Raw genomic sequence first — 20065 nt, forward strand, 5'->3', positions numbered from 1 at the left:
TGGCTCTCAAACTCCAGTCCTAACGGCAGCTGGCCCCAGGCAGCTACACTCAGTCATAATGAGAGACAGTGATGGTGTTGACCTTATGCAGTGTGTGCTGGTCCCTGAGACATTGCCTGTCCACAGGCTAAAGAAGTCTGGGAACCACTGATTTAGAGGAACTAACAAAGGTGTAGCATCTTAGAAGTAATGTGTACCACTCTATCAGGTCTCCGGTCCACCTGTCTACCCCTCTTACATTTCGTGGGTACCCTTATAAGCCTGTCCTTGGCTGGAATCTCTCTCTTTCTCCCCCTCCCTCTCTCTCTCTCTCTCTCTCTCTGTCCCTGTCTCTTTCCCTCTCTGCCCCTCTCTCCCTCTCTCTCCCCCTCTCCCTTGCTCCCTTTCTCTCTCTCTCCCTCTGTCCCTCTCTCTCTCCCCCTCTCTCCCTCCCTCTCTGCCACTCTTTCCCTCTCTCTCTCTCTCTCCCTCTCCCTTGCTCCCTTTCTCTTTCTCTCTCCCTCTCTTTCTCCCCCTCCTGTCTCTCTCCCTCCTCTCTCTCCCTGTCCCCCTCTCTCTCTCCCTCTCTCTCCCTCTCCCTTGCTCCCTCTCTCTCCCCCTCCTCACTCTCTCTCCCTCCTCTCTCTCTCTCTCCCCCCTCCCTCTTGCTCTCTCTCTCTCCCCCCCTCTCTCTCTCTCTCTCCCCCTCCTCTCTCTCCCCCCCTCTCTCTCTCCCCCTCCTCTCTCTCTCTCTCTCTCTCTCCCCCCTCCCTCTCTCTCTCTCCCCCTCCTCTCTCTCTCCCCCCCCTCTCTCTCTCCCCCTCCTCTCTCTCTCTCTCCCCTCCCTCTCTCTCTCTCCCCCCCTCCTCTCTCTCTCTCCCCTCCCTCTCGCTCTCTCTCTCCCCCCCTCCTCTCTCTCTCTCTCTCCCTCTCTCTCTCTCCCTCTCTCCTGCGCTCTGTGTTAGGCTGCTGGACTGTGATAAGAGTGAATGTGTTTGTTTTGTGCCCTGGGTGTTATCGCAGACTCCGGGGCTGAGAGGTAGAGGACTGGAACAGGGGCAGAGAAAACGCTGGAGATGTTATCGATACAGTAGCGCTTCTCCTCATTGTGGTCACTTCAGCGTAATGCAGGCTTCTCACACATTTCAGTTGGCACTTGCTTTAGGAGCACCAGAGAGAGAGAACCCAGCAGACAGTGGACAGGCACGCACCCCTCGTGGTTTTGTTAATTATTCTCTGTTATTCGCGCTGTACATCTGCTATTGTTTGTGTGGTTTTCCCCATCAATCCGCTGTGATAATACAAAGGCCGTTTTGTCAGGATTCTGGTCTGGGTCACGGTGACTGGTGAGGCAGAGAGTAACTCATATGGAAGTGTTCTCCCACAGTCTACGTCCGCCAAATTAATCTAATGCAAATGTGATGGCAGAAAGTCCTATTTGAGTTTGAATGTGAGTGTGAATTTGAATTTTTGTTCCTCTCTCCCCCCCTCTCCCCCTCTCCCTCTCTCCCCCCTCTCTCTATCCCTCTCTCCCCCTCCCACCTCCTCTCTCCCCCTCCCTCTCTCCCCCTCTCTTTCTCTCTCTCAGGGACGCTGCTCCAGGGAGAACTGTAAGTACCTGCACCCTCCACCGCACTTGAAGACTCAGCTGGAGATAAACGGGCGGAATAACCTGATCCAGCAGAAGAACATGGCCATGCTCGCTCAGCAGATGCAGCTCGCCAACGCCATAATGCCTGGGACACAGCTGCAGCCCATGGTGAGAGCCAATCACACCGCGCCCAGCAGAGCCTTCAGCCAATCAGGCTGCGCACAGCAGAGCCTTCAGCCAATCAGGCGGCGCACAGCAGAACCTTCAGGCAACCACACTGCACACAGATGAACTCACAGACAGTCACACTGATCAGTGTAGAATCCAGTCGCACCACATGACAGACTTGACAGCCAATCGTGCTGCCCATTGCTGCACTCACAGCCAATCACGCTGCGTTCTGCAGAGCTGACAGCCAAACACACTGCACTCCACAAAGCAGGTAGCCAATCACATTCCACACAGGGTAGCTCACAGCCAATCGCATGGCCTCGTGGGAGGCAAAGAAAAGAAAGAGTTGAGATCAGAGAGATGCATGAGGTTTAAGGGCTTACTCAGATATGCACAGACCCGTTTCACCTCTCACTCTCTCGTTCTCTTTCTTTCTCCCTCTCCACCCTCCCACTCTCTTGTTCTTTCCCTCTGCTTCCTCAGAGGGGCCCTACCGTGTCCGCCATGCATAATTATTAATGTGAGAATATTAAAATGAAACCGGTTGAACCTTGACTATGTCATGAGGTTAATTTTTAGATTTCATTTTTTCTTTGAGGGTTGCAGGGATTGTTGCCCTTTTTGAACGTAATGAAAAATGAATAAAACATGATTTTCTCTTCTCTCTTTCATATTTATCTCTAGAGTTCATGTTCTCTACCTGAGCAATTGTAATTTTATCTGTGTACATGGGCTACGTTAGATGGAGAGAGCAAGAGCAAAAAACTACACTGAGTCCTCAGAGATCTGTGCAATGCACACATAAACTGAATAACACAACCAATGATTAGTGCAATCAAATAACACCACGATCAATCATTGATCAAGTTACTCACTGTGCTAACTGGTTTTGCACATGCTAACAGTCTTAGTAAAACAGAGGTATATTTCACGAAGCAGGATTACTGAGTTAGCCGGATAACTGCACTGAGTAAAACCCACAAAGCAGGATTACTGAGTTAGCCAGATAACTGCACCGAGTATAACCCACAAAGCAGGATTACTGAATTAGCTAGATAACTGCACTGAGTAAAACCCACAAAGCAGGATTACTGAGTTAGCCGGATAACTGCACTGAGTAAAACCCTCAAAGCAGGATTACTGAATTAGCTAGATAACTGCACTGAGTAAAACCCACAAAGCAGGATTACTGAGTTAGCTGGATAACTGCACAGAGTAAAACCCACAAAGCAGGATTACTGAGTTAGCTGGATAACTGCACAGAGTAAAACCCACAAAGCAGGATTACTGAGTTAGCTGGATAACTGCACTGAGTGAAACCCATAATAACTCTCTCCCTCAACAATGTTTGGCTTCGCAGGACTGGAACACCCTGCAATCCATTCTCAAACTCCCCGGTCTGAACACACCCCTGTCCTCGTTTAACAGACTTTTACAAAACACGCTTGCTGATAACTGCCCATACTAATCCCCCATTCTATGCCATTTTCAGTGTAGTTATGTTTTAATCCCTGTGAATGTATTCTTGTAATGCACGAATGCACCTTTTTTCTGTTTATTTGGTTAAATAAATTAATAAATGTTTACATGTTCCAGATTTGGGAGGGTTCCAGGGCTTTACTCCAGTGCAGTTATCCAGCTAACTCCAGAAATCCTGCTTTGTGGAACAGGAACCCTCCCAAATCTGGAACATGGACTGAACTCATGTTGTCCGGCTTGGCGACACAAGGCCCTAAGAGTTTACACGAGTCCCAAGAGAACGCACTTGCTGAAAGCTGATTTTTTTACCCTGTGACCTCTGACCTGTGACCTGTGACCTTGCCCCCCCCCCCCCCCCTCTCAGCCGATGTTCTCGGTGGCGCCCAGCCTGGCCGCCAGCCCCAGCGCGGCTGCGTTCAGCCCGTACCTGGGCCCCGTGTCCCCGGGGCTGATGCAGGCCGAGATCCTGCCCAGCGGGCCCATGCTGATGGCCGGGAACCCCAACCTCTCCGTGCCCAACACCGCCACGCACCAGAAACTCATGAGGACAGACCGGCTGGAGGTCAGACCCGTCCCACAGTGCACTGCTCCCCGCTCTTCTTCTGCTCTCCTGACACACAGGCATTCACATAAACAAACACTCACACATATATATACATATATACATGTACATACAGGACTATATACAGTATATTATACTGCACACACAGGCACTCTCTCCCTCTCCTTTCTTCTGTCTCTCTCTCTCTCCCTCCCTCTTTCACTCTCACACACACACACACACACTCTCTCTCTTTCTCTCTCTTTTTTTGGTCACACACACACACACATACCCAAAAATCATTGCTCTCATTTCTCTACGCTCGCATAGTTCTCGTACTGAATCCCAACAGGAAACACAAACTGCTGAACAGTCCAAACCTCACAGCGACAGGAAACGGTTAATGACCAGTAACATTCTTCGAATCAGTCAGAGGAATCGGTCCTTCAGGCCATTCAAAACCTTACCTCACCGGAAATTCCAGTAACTTGATTGCGTGTAAATCTATCATTGGCCCTGAGTTAGCAGACCAAAGGTCTAGACTTGGACTGGCACCAGGAGAGTGCTGCCACCTACTGGACTCAGTGTAACGAAAACCGATCATAATTGCAGCATGAAACAAATGTCTTTCACTAAATCTTTCAATAATTACATGTCTGACTTTTTAAGGGAACATAAAGTAATTATACCTCATTTAACTTCGTCGAAACGTGCGAGGGCTGTAATTGCTGCCGTATTTCACTGGGATAGTGTAGCCGATCCATAATGTGTTCTTCTGCAGTCACATCAGGACATGTCCGGGCATGTTTCCCCGGTGCTAAATCTTAGCCTGCTCTGAGCCCCGTTAGCCTAAAAGCCCTAGCAGCGGGAACAAGCTGACAAGCAGTGTGGGCGTTTTTTTTGGGTGTAGGCTGGGGCTGGGTTGTCAGTTTGCTCGTTGAGAAACCTGGGAGCTGTTCTCCTGAGGTGAGAGTTTCTGTTGCTGACACGCGACGTTGTGCGCGCGAGCTAGCGTGGATCTGTGCCGGCTACCGCTGCAGCTTCTCTCCGGACAAGTGTGTCACCGTGCCGTCGCAGCGCAAAGAACGGTCCACTAGCGAGCCACGCTGCGATACAAAACAAGGAGCTGCTTAGCCAGGTAAAAATGAAGAGTCTCTCTGTTCCAGTTCAAGTGTATCGCCAGCGTGGCCTTCACTAGGCACACGTTTCCAATTAGAGTCAGCAAGTAGCAATTGGTTTCAGTATCCATTCAACAACAACAACAATCATTCAACAACAGTAGTACTTGTTGTAGTAGGCTAATGACAATTGTTACTATGTCGTTCTCTCTCTCTCTCAAATTCAAATTCCAATGTGCTTTATTGGCATGGAAAGGGCACACTTATTGCCGAAGCATATACTGGATTGACAAATGTAACAAAGGGGAAATATCAAGTAGAACTGAGAATAAAGACACAGAAAAAAATTAATAAAAGTCTACATCTAGAAGATAGCATATACACTCGAGAATGGCACAGGTCTTTATTTTGTTTTTTTCCCTCCCTCTCTCACTCTCACACACTCTCCCTCTCTCTCACGCTCTCTCACATGCTCCCTCTCTCTCTCACTCTCTCCCCCCTCTCTCTCCTTCTCTCACCCTCTCTCTCCCCCCTCTCTCCCTCTCTCTCTCTCACGCTCTCTCACATGCTCTCTCTCTCACTCTCTCCCCCTCTCTCTCTCTCTCCCTCCCTCTCCCTCTCTCTCCCCCTCTCTCCTTCTCTATCACTCTTTCTCTCCCCCCCTCTCTCTCTCCCTCTCTGCCTCTCCCTCCCCCTCTCCATCTCTCTCTCTCTCTCCCCTCTCTCTCCCTCCCCCTCTCTCTTCCTCTCCCCTGTCTCTCACTCCCCCTCTCTCTCTGCCCCCCCCTCCCCCCTCTCTCTGCCCCCCCTCCCCCCTCTCTTTCTCTCCCCCCTCTCTCTCTCCCTCTCTCCCTCTCCCTCCCCCTCTCCATCTCTCTCTCTCCCCCCTCTCTCTTCCTCTCTCTCTCTGCCCCCCTCTCTCTCTCTCCCCCTCCCCCCCTCTCTCTCCGCCCCCCCCCCCTCCCTCTCCCCCCCCTCTCTCTCTCCCCCTCTCCCTCTCTCCCCCCCCCTCCCTCTCCACCCCCCCTCTCTCTCCCTCCCCCTCCCTCTCTCCCCCCCTCTCTCTCTCAGGTGTGTCGGGAGTACCAGCGAGGGAACTGCTCCCGGGGCGAGACGGACTGCCGTTTCGCCCACCCGTCCGACAGCACCATGATCGACACCAACGACAACACGGTGACGGTGTGCATGGACTACATCAAGGGCCGCTGCTCCCGCGAGAAGTGCAAGTACTTCCACCCGCCCGCCCACCTGCAGGCCAAGATCAAGGCCACCCAGCACCAGCTCAACCAGGCCGCAGCTGCGGCAGCCATGGTAGGTCCAACCCCCGCCCGTGCAGTCCCTCCCTGTGTCACGCCATTAAGCGTCCCCCCCACCCCCCCCGCCCCAGAAACTGTAACAATGTGTTCCCACCTAACAGAAGTTGTAGATGTTTTTTCTAAGGCAACAACTAGTTATTGGTTATGCTTTATTTGAAGGCTCCAGCATAAGAGTTATATACAACGCCTTCATGCACGCTGCATAGCGCATTCACGAGCACTGCATAAACATTCAGGGGCGCTTATGTCAAAAACCGGCATAAGGATCTGGTATCAGTTCACTTGGTATATCATGGTAATGTCACTTGCAGCGTCAATGTTGACATAACACACCATATGCCTATTTGCGGTTATTGACATAAGAACTTATGAATGGTTATGTAGTGCTTATGAAGGACTTATATAGCTCTTATGTAGGAGCCTTCAAATATAGTGTTACCAAATTATTTATGACATTATTATGTGTGAAATATGAAATATAATATTTTCTTGTCTGAACCTCGTGTAACATTATTGTTGTCTTTCACTGTTTTTTGTGCATTGAAGTTGTACACAGATTGCTGTGTAGTTCTTGTTTTGTGATTAATGACATTAATGTACACAATGAAACAAAACAATTTTTCATAATGTTATTGATGGCCTGATAGTAATATTCATGAGCACTATATGAAAGTGAATAGTAGATTTTTTTGCGATGATGCTGTGTGTAACTTTACTTAAAAGTGACATCCAGGCCTTTTGATTTTAAAGTAACGGCGGCATTGCTTCTTACTGAGCATGCTCAGTCTTGTTCTACGTTGTACACTGCATTTCCGATGATTTGTTTTTTTTATTTGTTTTTTTTTTCTCACATACCCCGAAAATGCACTGCTGCCCCCCATGATGCACCTCTGCTTGCTGTTTATGTTAATGCGCTTGAACCCCATTGGCCCATTGCCATCATGTGCTCGCTGCCTGCTAATTAAGACTCAGTCGGCTGTCAAATCACTGAAGCGACCCTTCGAGGCAACCTTTGACCTGGTACTATGACCTTTCACCTTTTCGCTTGGCATGTTGCTTTTTTTTTTTACTGTAGTACAAAGTTTTTACTAAAAACCTTTTGGTTTCTTTTAAAGGAATTCGTTTTTTTAAAATTTAGTCTATGTCATTTTTAAAGGTTTCGTTTACAGGGTGATAAGGCGATTGTGGTGAATTTCCATTCTGGTATAAAACCAGTTATCAGTTATCTGCATTATTATGTTTTTAATGTTAAAATGTACAAGCGTACATTGACGGGGAAAAGACCACACTCACCTCACCACCCTTAGACTTCTCTAACTCTGTTTGGCGGGGGGTGGGTAAAATGGTGTCTGTAATATCTATAATTGTACGTGGTGGCATGACTAGTCTATAAGTAAAGTGTAGAGATGTTTAGTGTCTAAGTATCTTGCATGCCTGATTTCTGGATTTGCATGTCTTAATTTGGGGGACTTTTGGGGAGGGCTATAGTCTTTGCTCCAGAGATGTAATTAACCCGCTGTTTACTATTTATGGAGCCAGGACTGCAGCGTTTCCGCTTAATGCCATTTCCGTTGATACTTTCTGAGTAATTACTATTATTATTATTATTATTATGACTATTGTTATTATTAGGAAAATGCATTTTAACATGCAGCTACAGCATTATTTATTTGTCTTAGCGCAATGCTTTTTTTTTTTTTTACTTTGTCTTATTGCCAGGGATGTTGATATGGCTTTAGAGGCCACCGTAGTGCTGAAGAGATCTTATTTATTGCTACTGATATTTACAGTACTGCACAGTCAGCTCCATTGGCCTTGCTTTTTGCAGTAATATACAGTGTGTGTATGCATGTATGTATTCTGTATGTACAGTATGTATGTATGAGGTATGCATGTTTGTGCATATGTACAGTCTGTATGTATATGTATGTATGTTCTTGCATATGTATGTGTGTGTGTATGTATGAATGTATAGTATGAACTATGTATGCATGTTTGTGCATATGTATGTTTGTATAGTATATATGATCATGCACATGTATGTATGTATGACTGTATATATGTATGTACACTCACAGAGCACTTTATTAGGAACATGTTTACTTTATTACACCTACTTATTCATACGATTATCTAATCAGCCAATTGTGTGGCAGCAGTGCAATGCATACAATCATGTAGATACGGGTGAGGAGCTTCAGTTAATGTTCACATCAACCATGGGGAATGGGGAAAAAATTTGATCTAAATTACTTTGTCCATGGAATGATTGTTGGTGACAGACAGGGTGGTTTGAGTATCTCAGAAACTGCTGATCTGGGATTTTCATGCACAATAGTCTCTAGAGTTTGCAAAGAATGGTGCAAAAAAAAAAAAGGAGTGAGCAGCAGTTCTGCAGAATGGCCAGTCTGGTCAAAGCTAATAGGAATGTGCCAGTCATGCAAATAACCACACATTACAACAGTGGTATGCAGAAGAGCATCTCTGAACACACAACACATCATAACTCTCAGTGGATAGGCTACGGCAGTAGAAGTCTAAAAAATGAGTCTAATAAATACCTAATAAAGTGCTCACTGAATGTATGTACGTGTGTGTATGACTGTATTGGTGTATGACTGTACGTGTGTATGTATGTATTTATATATGTATGTTTGTATATATATATGTGTATGTATGTGTGTATGACTCTACGTGTGAACGTATGTATGTGTGTATTCATATGTGTGTATGTGTGTATGTGTGTGTATATATGTGTTTATGTGTGTGTGTATGTATGTGTGTATGTGTATATGTGTATGTATGTGTATATGTGTTTATGTGTGTGTGTATGTATGTGTGTATGTATGTGTGTGTGTGTGTATGTGTGTGTATATGTGTGTTTATGTGTGTGTGTGTGTATGTATGTGTGTATGTGTGTGTATATATGTGTTTATGTGTGTGTGCATGTATGTGTGTATATGTGTGTGTGTATGTATATGTATGTGTGCAAGTGTGTGTGTGTGACTGGATGTGTGTGTGTGTGACTGGATGTGTGTGTGTGTGTGTGACTGGATGTATGTGTGTGTGACTGGATGTGTGTGTGTGTGTATGTGTATATGTGTGTGTGCATGTGTGTGTGTGTGACTGGATGTGTGTGTGTGCGCATGTGTGTGTGTGTGTGACTGGATGTATGTGTGTGTGCATGTGTGTGTGTGTGACTGGATGTGTGTGGATGTGTGTGTGACTGAATGTGTGTGTGACTGGATGTGTGCGTATGGAGCAGCACTTGCCTGTTGGCTGCTGAAGTAGGTGATGGCATCACGTTATCCTCTAACGCTGATTCTTCTTCTCTCTTTTCTCTTTAACTCTCATCCCTCCTTCCCCTCGTCCGCTGCTTGGCAGGGCATGCCACCAGCAGTCATTCCGCCGTTACCAAAGAGACCCGTGCTTGAAAAAACCAATGGTGCCACGCCCTTGTTTAACACTGGAATGTTCCAGTACCAACAGGCCCTTGCCAACATGCAGTTCCCACAGCACACGGCCTTTATACCATCAGGTAGGGCCCCCCTGCTGCCCCCCACCCCGACCTCTGACCTCTGACCTCTGAGCTCCAACCTCTGACCTGCACCTGTGGTTCAACTGGCTTTGGTAGCTGAGAGGAAAAAACGTAAAACCCATATTAGCCCTTCACACTGTACATCTGCGCACACGCACATACACACACACTCACACACAATAACACAGACACACGCAAAAACACATACAAGCACACACAAATATGCAAACACACACACACCCACATGCACGAACACACAATAACGCATACAAGCATGCACACACGTGCACACTCATGCAGACATACACACAGACACACACGCACGCACAAACACACACACTCACACAAAATAACACATACAAACACACACACACACACACACACTCTTACAGACATACACACATACACACACACACGCACAAACACACACACATACAGAAATACACACAATAACACATACAAGCACACACACACATACAGGCATGCACATACACCCTGGTGCAAAGTCCAGCTAGACCAGCTTGGAATTACCAGCTTGAGCTGGTCAAACCATGTAGAGTATGGAGCTAGTCTGAACTGGTCAACCAGCTACCAGCTGTTTCAAAACCCAGCTTCAGCTGGTCAAACCATATAGAGTATGGAGCTAGTCTGAACTGGTCAACCAGCTACCAGTTGTTTCAAAAACCTAGCTTGAGCTGTTTTTTTTTTAGCAGGGCACACACATACACACATATACTCTTGATATTTGATAGTGTTTCTCAGCTCTGCGAGGGGCAGCTGATTTGGGTGTGAATAGGACTGTTAGTGGCGAGACCCCCACCCCACCCCCGCCTATCAGAGAGGAGAAAGATAGCAGCCGTCTCCCGAGGGAAACGGTCACAACCCAGAGCAACAGGGTGCTTCAGCCTGATAACGCTGCAGAGTCACACACAGCCCTCGGCCAATCAGACGCGACCCCAGCGAGGTCACTTCAGTTAGCCTCGCCCCCAGCCCCCACTCTGAAGTGGTCAGTGCCCAGGGGGTTGGTCGGTTGTTGTCGAAACGTCAGTGTGTATCTCTGGGGTCAGTCGTTGGAGAAACGTCAGTGTGTAACTCTGGGGTCAGTCGTTGGAGAAACGTCAGTGTGTAACTCTGGGGTCAGTGGTCGGGGTCCCAGGGGGAACCGGATTGTGCTGTGAGCGGCGCTTCTTACACTGGCCGGCTGGGTGCTTTCTGGAGCATTCTGCGGGTCTCAGCTGATCCTGGGTTGTACTGTGGACGTTTTGTTTTATAATGCTGTCCTGTGTGGGCTTGTGAGTGCGGGCTGTGCGTGCAAATGTGTGTGTGTGTGTGTGTGTGTGTGTGAGTGTGGGCTTGTGGGTATGTTTTTGAGTGTGTTGTGTGTGTGTGTGTGTGTGTGAGTGCATCACTTCACTATCAATGCTGTATGTTTGCAACAGTTCACTTTTGAGTTGTGCACTGTGCTCGAGGTAGAACGTGCCCCCAAGCACTGACCTCGGACCAGCTACTCCAGCTACATAATCCCTGATCCCACCTTTGTGGCACTTGTCCAAAACTGATCTAGAATCAGTGCTTGGGGGTCACAGTCTGCCCACACCGCAATAGCTATTAATTGATTGGTTGGTTGTGCTCTGATGAAAACCCTGCTGTTCCCGTAACAATGTTCTCTTCCTTGTTTATTTCTTCATTCTAATTACCCTTGGTATGGGCTGTTGTGATTCTTCTCCTTTTCCAAACAACTTCCTGTTGCAATGCATGATGGGCAGGCTCAATATTGTGCATGACACCCGCAGGAAGTGTTGGTAGGTTCCTGCTTTCTCACTCAATTTGTCACAGAGGCCTCTCGGTCTCTCACACTCCCTCAAAAAACCCACGGCTTTTCCCGAGCGACACTCGGTCACACCCATCCGACTAACCGCCATCTCCCGCCCCTGTAGTCTGGCGTCAGAGCGACGTCTCTCCTCCTTAAAATGGCCGCGCCTCATTTTCAGCGGCATTTTCATAAGCTCCTTTGGTTAAATTGGCTTGTTGGTTTTTTATTTTTGGTGGCGTGTGAGAGACCGATTAAAACATTGGTTGTGCGTGTTACAAATTGTGATATATTCTTGGTGTTTTCTTTTGGTTTGTGCTGTTACACAGTCTGTTGCGCGTCTCCAAAGAACTTGCAGACGTATTACGAACGAATGCTAAACGTTTCAAATGTAGAATGTGCAATGCGTCAGTAGCTATACTTGATTAATTAGAGACTTAAGATGTTTCCTGTTCTGCTATGGCCTTCCCCCTCTTGGAATGTCGCCCTCCCAAACCCCGCTAAAGCTGTGTCACTTGGCTTAGCCCTAGTGTAACCCTTGCCTTGCCCCCCACCCCTCCCAATACCCCTTTGTGTTTGCCTTTGAGCCCCCTGACTGCTGCACTCCTCTGTGCGTTTGCTTACATGATTTTCCCCCCCGAAAAGTTCCCATGGTTCACGGTGCCCCACCAGCCGCTGTGTCTGCAGCATCCACATCTGCCACAAGCGTTCCCTTCGCAACCGCCACAGCCAATCAGGTTTGCTCCTTCACCGCTCTGTCTGTCTGTGCCAACCCTCTGGGCCAATCGGGTGCTTCTGTCTTACTGCCGGTGGGCGGGGCGAAGCAGGGGAGGGTGGGGCGGGCATGGGACCTCCGTCTTGTTAGCCTACGCTGATATCATTGTATGACAACACTGCTAGGTTGGAAACCTGCACACACCTAAGCTAGGTAAGAACAATAATAGTAAAATAATTTGTTATTTAGCTGACGCTTTTATCCAAAGTCACTCGCAGTTGATTAGCCTAAGCGGGGGGACAATCCCCCCGGAGCAATTTGGGGTTAAGGGCCTTGTTCAAGGGCCCAACGGCTGAGCGGATCTTATCGTGGCTACACCGGGGCTTGAAGGGACTGTGCAGGTGCTGAAAGAGTCTTAATACCTGAGGACAGGTGACTCTCTGCGTCTTCACATAGATAAGTGTGGACAGGGATGAAATCATAGTGAGAAACAACCGCCCAATCAGGAAAACCGCAATCACTGGTCCAGTCATTCGCTGCTGCTAGACTTTTAAAATATTTAATATGGTCGTCTTACTACTGTTATGAGTGAAAGGGAAAGATTGTGTCTTGCATTCTGCTTTTTGTCTGCTCTGGTAAACTTCCGGGTAACTTAAATGCAGTCTTATAAAGAATCCATTAGAGTCTTTACTGTAAGGCATAACTGCTGTGTGCAATTTCATTATATTAATCTTGATTTTTTTTGTCCTTTCTCATTTTGAGGACTCTCCCTTATCAAAGTTGACTACCCACGAATACATGCACTTGGTATGTATGCGGTAGTTTTATTCAGTTTGAGAGCGACATGTATGTGCTAGGTCTGTCCCGTTTCTCAGCACGGCTTTCGTTCTTTTTCCTCGTCCACTGTGACCGTTACAAGCACACTTTGGCCCCTAACCCCGCCCCCTCCCCCATCCATTGGTCCACCGCAAATTGGCTGAAAGGGGTGACGCAAAACACCCTTTCACCAAAGTATGAGGATTCGAACGTGCCTTCCCCCCCTGCTCTTGATAGTTTAGCGGAGTTCCGTTCCGTGTGTTCAGCGGAGAGATGAGGCGGTAATTTCCGGAGAGGCAGGGTGACCATGCTGACCTTTCACGAACGAGCACACAGGAAAACATCTCAGCACAAGCTGGAGAAATGGCCTTAGGCGGCCATTTTCTGTGTATCGCTCACAGTGTCTGTGAGTTTGTTCTGTGAGTGAGGTGTGCTTGTGTGCAGCTCCAAACATTGTTTGCCGGTCAACGAGATGGCCGGTCAAGCTCGGGGCTCTGCTAAACATAATCTTCCTCTTCCTCTTCCTCTTCCCACAGTCAGATCTTAGGGACCTTCGGCATTAGCTTATTGGCACTGTGGCTTTAACCCCTTCTGTACATTTTGAATTAGCATTTACTGTATATATCTACATATACAGTATACACTCACGTTTGGAAATTCAGCTGTTTGGAAATATGCTTTGTGAAGTGCCGCAAGGCTAGATAACAGTTTAATCAGTATCGCCACCTTCCCTCCCCCAAAAAATGACATAAATATACTTGAAGATGTTTGATCTAGTCACCTTATTTATTTCATTTTATTTTCAAATTTCAGATTCCAATAATATCTGCCGATCATCTGACTAGTCACAAGTACCTGACTCAGATGTAGGAGGTCTGTCAGAACAGTAAGTTTCCCCCTGCGTCTGTCTGGCTTTCACTTTTTCTCTCTGAACATTTTAAAAACATATTTTTAAACTACATTTAGTTCCTCCTCCAAATGTGTTATGTCCCTCCCTCTTCTGTGGAGCGCTGAAAAGTTGCTTGAACGCTTGAACTGAAAAGTTGCTGTTTCCAAATATTTTTGATTTGCTCGAGCCATATGTTGGTCACCACTCGGTACAACGTGTTACTATGCACTTGGACCCTAATACTAATGAATGGTCTGACTTAATCGTAAACGGTTATTGAGCCGTTGATAACAGACGTCGAACCATTTGGCTCTGCGCCTTACAAACACGCGTAGCCTTAGCTGAAAGTGTTAAGAGGTAGAACGCTTCTCTAATGGGGTGCCTTTCCCTGACAGATCGTATGAAAATGGATTCAACGTGGACAACATTCTGGGACAGGACGTGAATAAAGTAAAAAATTAAAAAAAAGACAAAAAAACTCACCCCCCCCCCCCCTCTGCTAATGCCCCATCCCACCTCATACATGAAAACATCGGGTGGGGGCGGGGGCGTCTGTAGATCGCACACGCCACCTGTACACAGCCTCTCCTGTACACAAGCCACCTACACACACCGTCTCCAGCCAGCCCTTCTGCTGAGACAAACCGTGTTGTTTACATTGCTGTCTGCCTTTCTACTAGCTGTGGGTGGTACACACACACACATACACACACACACACACACACGTAAAAAATATACTTAAGATCCTCCACCGTACCACATACAATGTGTCAGGCCTGACCGTGGTGTTGCTGCACCAAAGTGTGCACAGTGTTGGTACGTCAGTAGACCAAGAGCTACTTCTCTCTCTCTCTCTCTCTCTCTTCTTCCTTTCATTTAAATTTATTGAGTTTATAATGGTTTACAAAATCACACAGATGCACCTTGTGTTTAGATGTAAAAAAAAACAAAAAAACCTGACAAAGTATGAAATAATAATTTTAAAAATAAAAGAAAATAAAAAAAAACAGAGCCATATTAGATAAAAACCATCACACAAGCACAGTATTTTAAACTAGATCTAGTGAGATCGATTGTAAACAGAGGCAAAAAGACAGATGAATGTTTTTTCTTTTTTGTCACACGCAGACACACACACACACACGTGCTGTTGGCTCCACATCGAAGTGCCATAGACTTATACATCCAAAAAATATATAAAATAATAATAATAATAATAATAATAAGTCAGAGAGTGTTATTCCTGCAGTGTTATTTAGTTTAACAAAACCGACAGGTTTCATACTTATTGTTTTGTTGTTTTGTACATCTCTCTCTCTCTCTATTTCGTGTTTGTGCCATTATTATTATTATTATTATTATTATTTCTGTCTGCACCTCTGTCTGTTTCACGTTGTCACACAGGGCTTCCCTGCAGCACTCTGCTCTGTGTTTGAGGGCAGAAAAGCAGCACATCCTTTTTTCCCGCCCCCCCCCCCCCCCCCCCCCCCCCCCGCTCCCCCGTGCTGGGTGTGGCGGGGTGCGGCTCTGCCATGTCGGCCCTGTGTGACGAAGCAGTCCCCGGGCCGATCCCGGCTCCAGTCCCGCGGCAGAAAGCGTGACTCTAAATAGCCGAAAAAGACGCTCGTTCCAAAAAAAAAAAAAAAAAAAAAATTTCATACAAAAAAAACGTTAACCAAAAGAGAGTCAGGGGCAAGGTGCAAAGGATGGGATTTGTATCTCTTTCATTTTATTCTTTTTTTAAAAAAAAACATGTGATTTTATTTTGGTGTCATGATTATATTGCGATTGTTTTATCATTGTGTTGTTTTTTAAAGAGTACTTGTGTAAAGATTATATGCCTGAGATGGCCTTTTCAAAAATTATACTTTTTTTTTTTTTTAATAGATGTGTGTTCTGTAATTATGAGTTCTGCCAAAGGTGTTTTTTTTTCTCTCTTTTTTGGGAGGATTTGGGGTTGGGTAGTGGTCTACTGATGAGTGGGCTAATTCCAGAGGGTTTTGTGTAAGGAAGTGGGAGAGTTTCTGTCCTAGAACCCTCTGCACTTCCCCAAATGCACTATGGGTAGCTGAGTTTGACTCTGATGCCCTACAAAGGAAGTCACATAGGTTCAAATATAAAATCCAAAATGTAACTCGTGTTTTTATTTATGTCAAAATAGACAGCACATATTTTTTCGACTTGTTTTTTTGCCACGTGCCTACATTTCAATATTTTATTTTATGCATGCATTGCACAATATAGAGAAAAATCTAATATACGGAGTTTGCACAGTATATGTGCACAGTGTATGCATACGATTGTGAATACGACAGTGGCAACCGATGTCTTGCGTGCCATATTTTGACATGCGTTAAAAAATACATTCCTTATATTTTGGATTTCATGTTTTGCTATCTATTGCCATATTTGACTTTTCGACGAGGGTGTCGTGGTGTGGGGATGAGGTGTGTATTTACAGATCGTTCTGTACCAATGTTACAGCCTTAGATTTCAACATGGCTTTCAGTCCATGTCATTTCAATCATGACCCGTGTGTGGGGGACACCATGTTTAAGCGTTTCATCATCAGATTCTGTCTTTCATTTTCCTTTCATTACATTAATTGTTTTTCTGTTTCATCTCTGTCTCTCACATTTCACTTAGAAAGATTATGTATCGCCAACATGATTGGTTGGTTGTAATGTTTAGTGGTTTTTAGTCTTACTGTGTTTTACCTAATATGATCATATGTCATTTATAGATTACGAAATGTATAGACCCCCCCCTCCCTCTCCCCCTCCATATTCATAGTTTTGAATTTATTTCTAGTGTGGGTTTAAGTATTCTTACTCTTGTTACTGTTAAGGGTTTTTATTTGTAGTGAAATGTATGTATGTCTCTCATTGTTTCTGTTCGTTGGAATTCGTAGAACAAAAGCTCTTTTATATGGATATATCTTACGACTAGGAAAGAGAGAAGTCTAGTTGTTGCTGTAGCAACAAGTCTGGCTGACAGTTGAATATTTGAACTTTTTTTTTAACTCGTCACTATTATGGGGAAATATAGATAACACTGTTAAAAATCAAAGTTATCAGAGTATAAAAAAGTTATTTTCTACTGTATCCATTAAAGAAATAATCTATTGCTTAAATATTTCTAAAATCCCTGGATGCAGGCTTGTTTAAAAAAAAAAAAAAAAAACTTAAAAACGGCGTCATCGGCGACTCGGAGGCTTCTAAAGTTATCGTACGTTTAAAGGAGGCTGAGCGTCGATCTGCTGCGAACGAGTCAGAACCGAAGGGACGAAGGTTGACTTTTTGCACTTCTGTATATAGTGAAAAAGAGAGATAAACGTGTATAATATTGAGATCTTATTTTGAATAAAAAAAAGTCTATAATTATATGGAATTTTGCTAGGTTAATTTAAAAAATAAATTAAAATTAAATAAAAGTCCTGCTCAAACAGAATTGCTTGCAGACGCATCGCCGGGCTGATCTGCTCCTTTGAGAAAAGGCGACACGTTCCTCTTGCTTCTGTGGCAATGGCTAATTCGCCAGGAATCCTTCAGCAGGTTAGAAACTGCACTTGCGTAGTATAACCGAACGGGGCTCCCTTGCCTGGAATAACCAGAACGCCGCAAACGTTTCGCGAATTGGTTGATGGGAGACGTAGTCCGGTACTTGTCGAACGCTTTTTAATATTTCATGCCGGTGACTTGACCTCCCTTTTTGCTCTCCGTGACAAAATTTGTGAGGCTGTTCCGTTTGAATGTACCCCTATAGCACAGCTGTTGCGGTGCTACACTCACATGGGCCCAGCCGAAGCCTACAAGTTTGTTTTTCATCATTTTTGTGCATAGCCTTCATACAGACATTTAGTTGCATGCTATAAAGCAAAATCAACACATTCAATAAAATACAACGTGTTATACCACAGTAAATATTTAAGATAAACCGCATAATATCAATATAATGGGCTTAGAAATAAGTTTAAAAAATAACCATTGGTTTTATCGTCCCTAAGGGGAAATCAAGTCTATTTTTCGTATTTTAAAGCACGCTCAACGCGGTCGACTCTGATTTGTCCAGCAAATGCATGTGACGCATCAGAGCCAATCCGATTAAAATGTGTTGGAGTGTCGCTTTAAAACAACCACATCGACAACGACGAACAACAGAAAGTCCCAAACGCTCCATTACCCGTAGACTAATAGTAAAGACAGATGTAGGTGCAGTATAGGTGCCGACGTAAAATAACAATGTCCCTGTTTTCTGGCTACTGTGCTTACAGCAGATGAGATGAGAGCATTAATTAATAGTACATTTGGAACCATAGTTTATGCAAAGGATAAATTACTTGTATCCTGACACGTTGCTCTAAATCAGGCGAACCAAAGCATCGTTCTCCTCCCTCGACAGAATCGGCAGAAATTCCCGCTGATTTGCTCCGACTGTCTTTCACCCGAAACAGGTGGTCACGCAATGATCTCCTGTCATCTGCTCAAAGTACGCGCGCCTGGGGCTTCTAATTCTGTGCAATCAGAGACTTACTTTTTCGCTTGTAGTTGCTATAAAACAATGTACTCTGTCTTCAGCTGCAATTGGTTTTTGTGCTAATTTTATTATTACTGCTATATTTGATTCTTGCTGTTATAAAATAAAAAAAAAGACATAAAACAAAATAAAAGCGGATTTGCGCAAAAATGACATGTTTCATTTATTTATGTACTGTGAAATTATTCTTAATGTGGAGCTACATCGCAAAATATTTCATTTTGGTTGTGTTGGTCATTACATTGTTAGTTGAGCAAAATATTAAAGGATGGTGAATATATTATGAATATGATGAATATAATTATTCATCAGCTGTTTGGCCTTTTCTATGAATTATTAATTAAACAGACAATTAAATACTTCGTTCTGGCTGCTACCCTACACTTGTATTAAGAGGCTAATATTAACAATATAATTATCATTTGTTCTACTCTAATCTTTTAAACACCTCCAGCAAGACAAGTTAAAGGTACAATGGGTAAGATTTTTGTGTTAAAACATTGTTACAAGACCATTGTAAATCCCTTCCTATCATTGAACACCTCTGCCGGTGTTTATAGTCCTTAAATTCGGGTTTGAAAATATGCAGTTGACTGGCCGGCACTCTGTACCAAAACAGTACAGCTGTACAACAATTCAAGCTCATTGGTTGAAAATTGGTTCTCATTGCCACAGCCAATGGCGTTTCAACGTCAGCGCGTTCAGAGAAGGGGGAGGGATAAGCAGTGTTGTGTTGCTGCTATTCCTCTCTTGACAGTTAGTCGGAAATGACCTATTGTACCTTTAACTAAGGAGCAATATTCACGTTACTGAATGAAGCTTGGAACGCATTTGCGCCATGCATGCGCCATAGAACTGGTATTATACTACCATCTAGTGGAGACCTATGGTAATTCCTTCTTTTCTTCTTTCGTGGATCAAATTTTTTATTTATTTATTATTTTATAAAAATGTGAATTAAATAATGGTCAGGATGTGTTTGCAGGGGCAGCTGGACTCCAGGCGTGTTACACATATGGTATAATTACAGCTTCGGATTACACGTATACCCAGTTATGGTCATTTTACCCATTATAGTGGGTGCCCACCCTGGTGTAACATCCAGCCGTGACCAGCTTGAAATACCAGCTTCCAGCTGACAGGGCCAGTCGTTACTGTGACCCTCCCTCACTGGTTGAGGCGTCAGCTTGCTATGGTCCAAACTAGACTTTGAGGGGCATCTCTAGACCAAGGTAACATTTTTTTTTTGGGTCTGTGCTCATACATTTTGGACCAACTTATCCAACGTACACACACGATTCATCAACACAGCTGAATATTTACTAAAGTTTAGAGATCTAAATAAGACCTTTATGATAATCAGATTGGCTCCTGAACCACAATGTCTCCTCATTACGAGTTCTTCCTTTGCTTTGATGGCCTCACTCTCCTCTGCAAATGTAATATACATTGTGTAATAATATGTCATAACATGGTGAACTCCCGGATACGATCTGTCCTCCTTGTGAAGTTTAACTCACCGAGATCGCCGTTCGGTAACGTGATGTTGTTGTAATGCTGCTCGAA

The 20065-nt window shown here is 44.9% G+C and overlaps 1 protein-coding gene across 20 annotated transcripts in view; it reads left to right on the forward strand.

Annotated features, from left to right (window-relative positions):
* The window catches only part of LOC133128146 (muscleblind-like protein 1), a 74403-nt gene extending 55754 nt beyond the window's left edge, over positions 1-18649 (forward strand). For 4 of the 20 annotated variants that reach the window (XM_061241456.1, XM_061241457.1, XM_061241455.1 and 1 more), the window contains exons 3-12: positions 1568-1738; positions 3585-3782; positions 5951-6190; positions 7162-7215; positions 9580-9733; positions 11500-11535; positions 12189-12280; positions 13021-13065; positions 13888-13960; positions 14359-18649. In XM_061241456.1, coding sequence (XP_061097440.1) covers positions 1568-1738; positions 3585-3782; positions 5951-6190; positions 7162-7215; positions 9580-9733; positions 11500-11535; positions 12189-12280; positions 13021-13065; positions 13888-13944 — 1047 coding nt within the window. In that variant the 3' untranslated portion in view covers positions 13945-13960; positions 14359-18649. Of the gene's footprint in view, positions 1-1567; positions 1739-3584; positions 3783-5950; positions 6191-7161; positions 7216-9579; positions 9734-11499; positions 11536-12188; positions 12281-13020; positions 13066-13887; positions 13961-14358 lie in introns of those variants that run through there. The other 16 variants (XM_061241458.1, XM_061241460.1, XM_061241459.1 and 13 more) reach the window with 16 other exon arrangements.
* Positions 18650-20065: the final 1416 nt, after the last annotated feature.

The sequence above is a fragment of the Conger conger genome, chromosome 5 (genome assembly GCF_963514075.1).
Source record: "Conger conger chromosome 5, fConCon1.1, whole genome shotgun sequence".
Taxonomy (NCBI): Eukaryota; Metazoa; Chordata; class Actinopteri; order Anguilliformes; family Congridae; genus Conger; species Conger conger.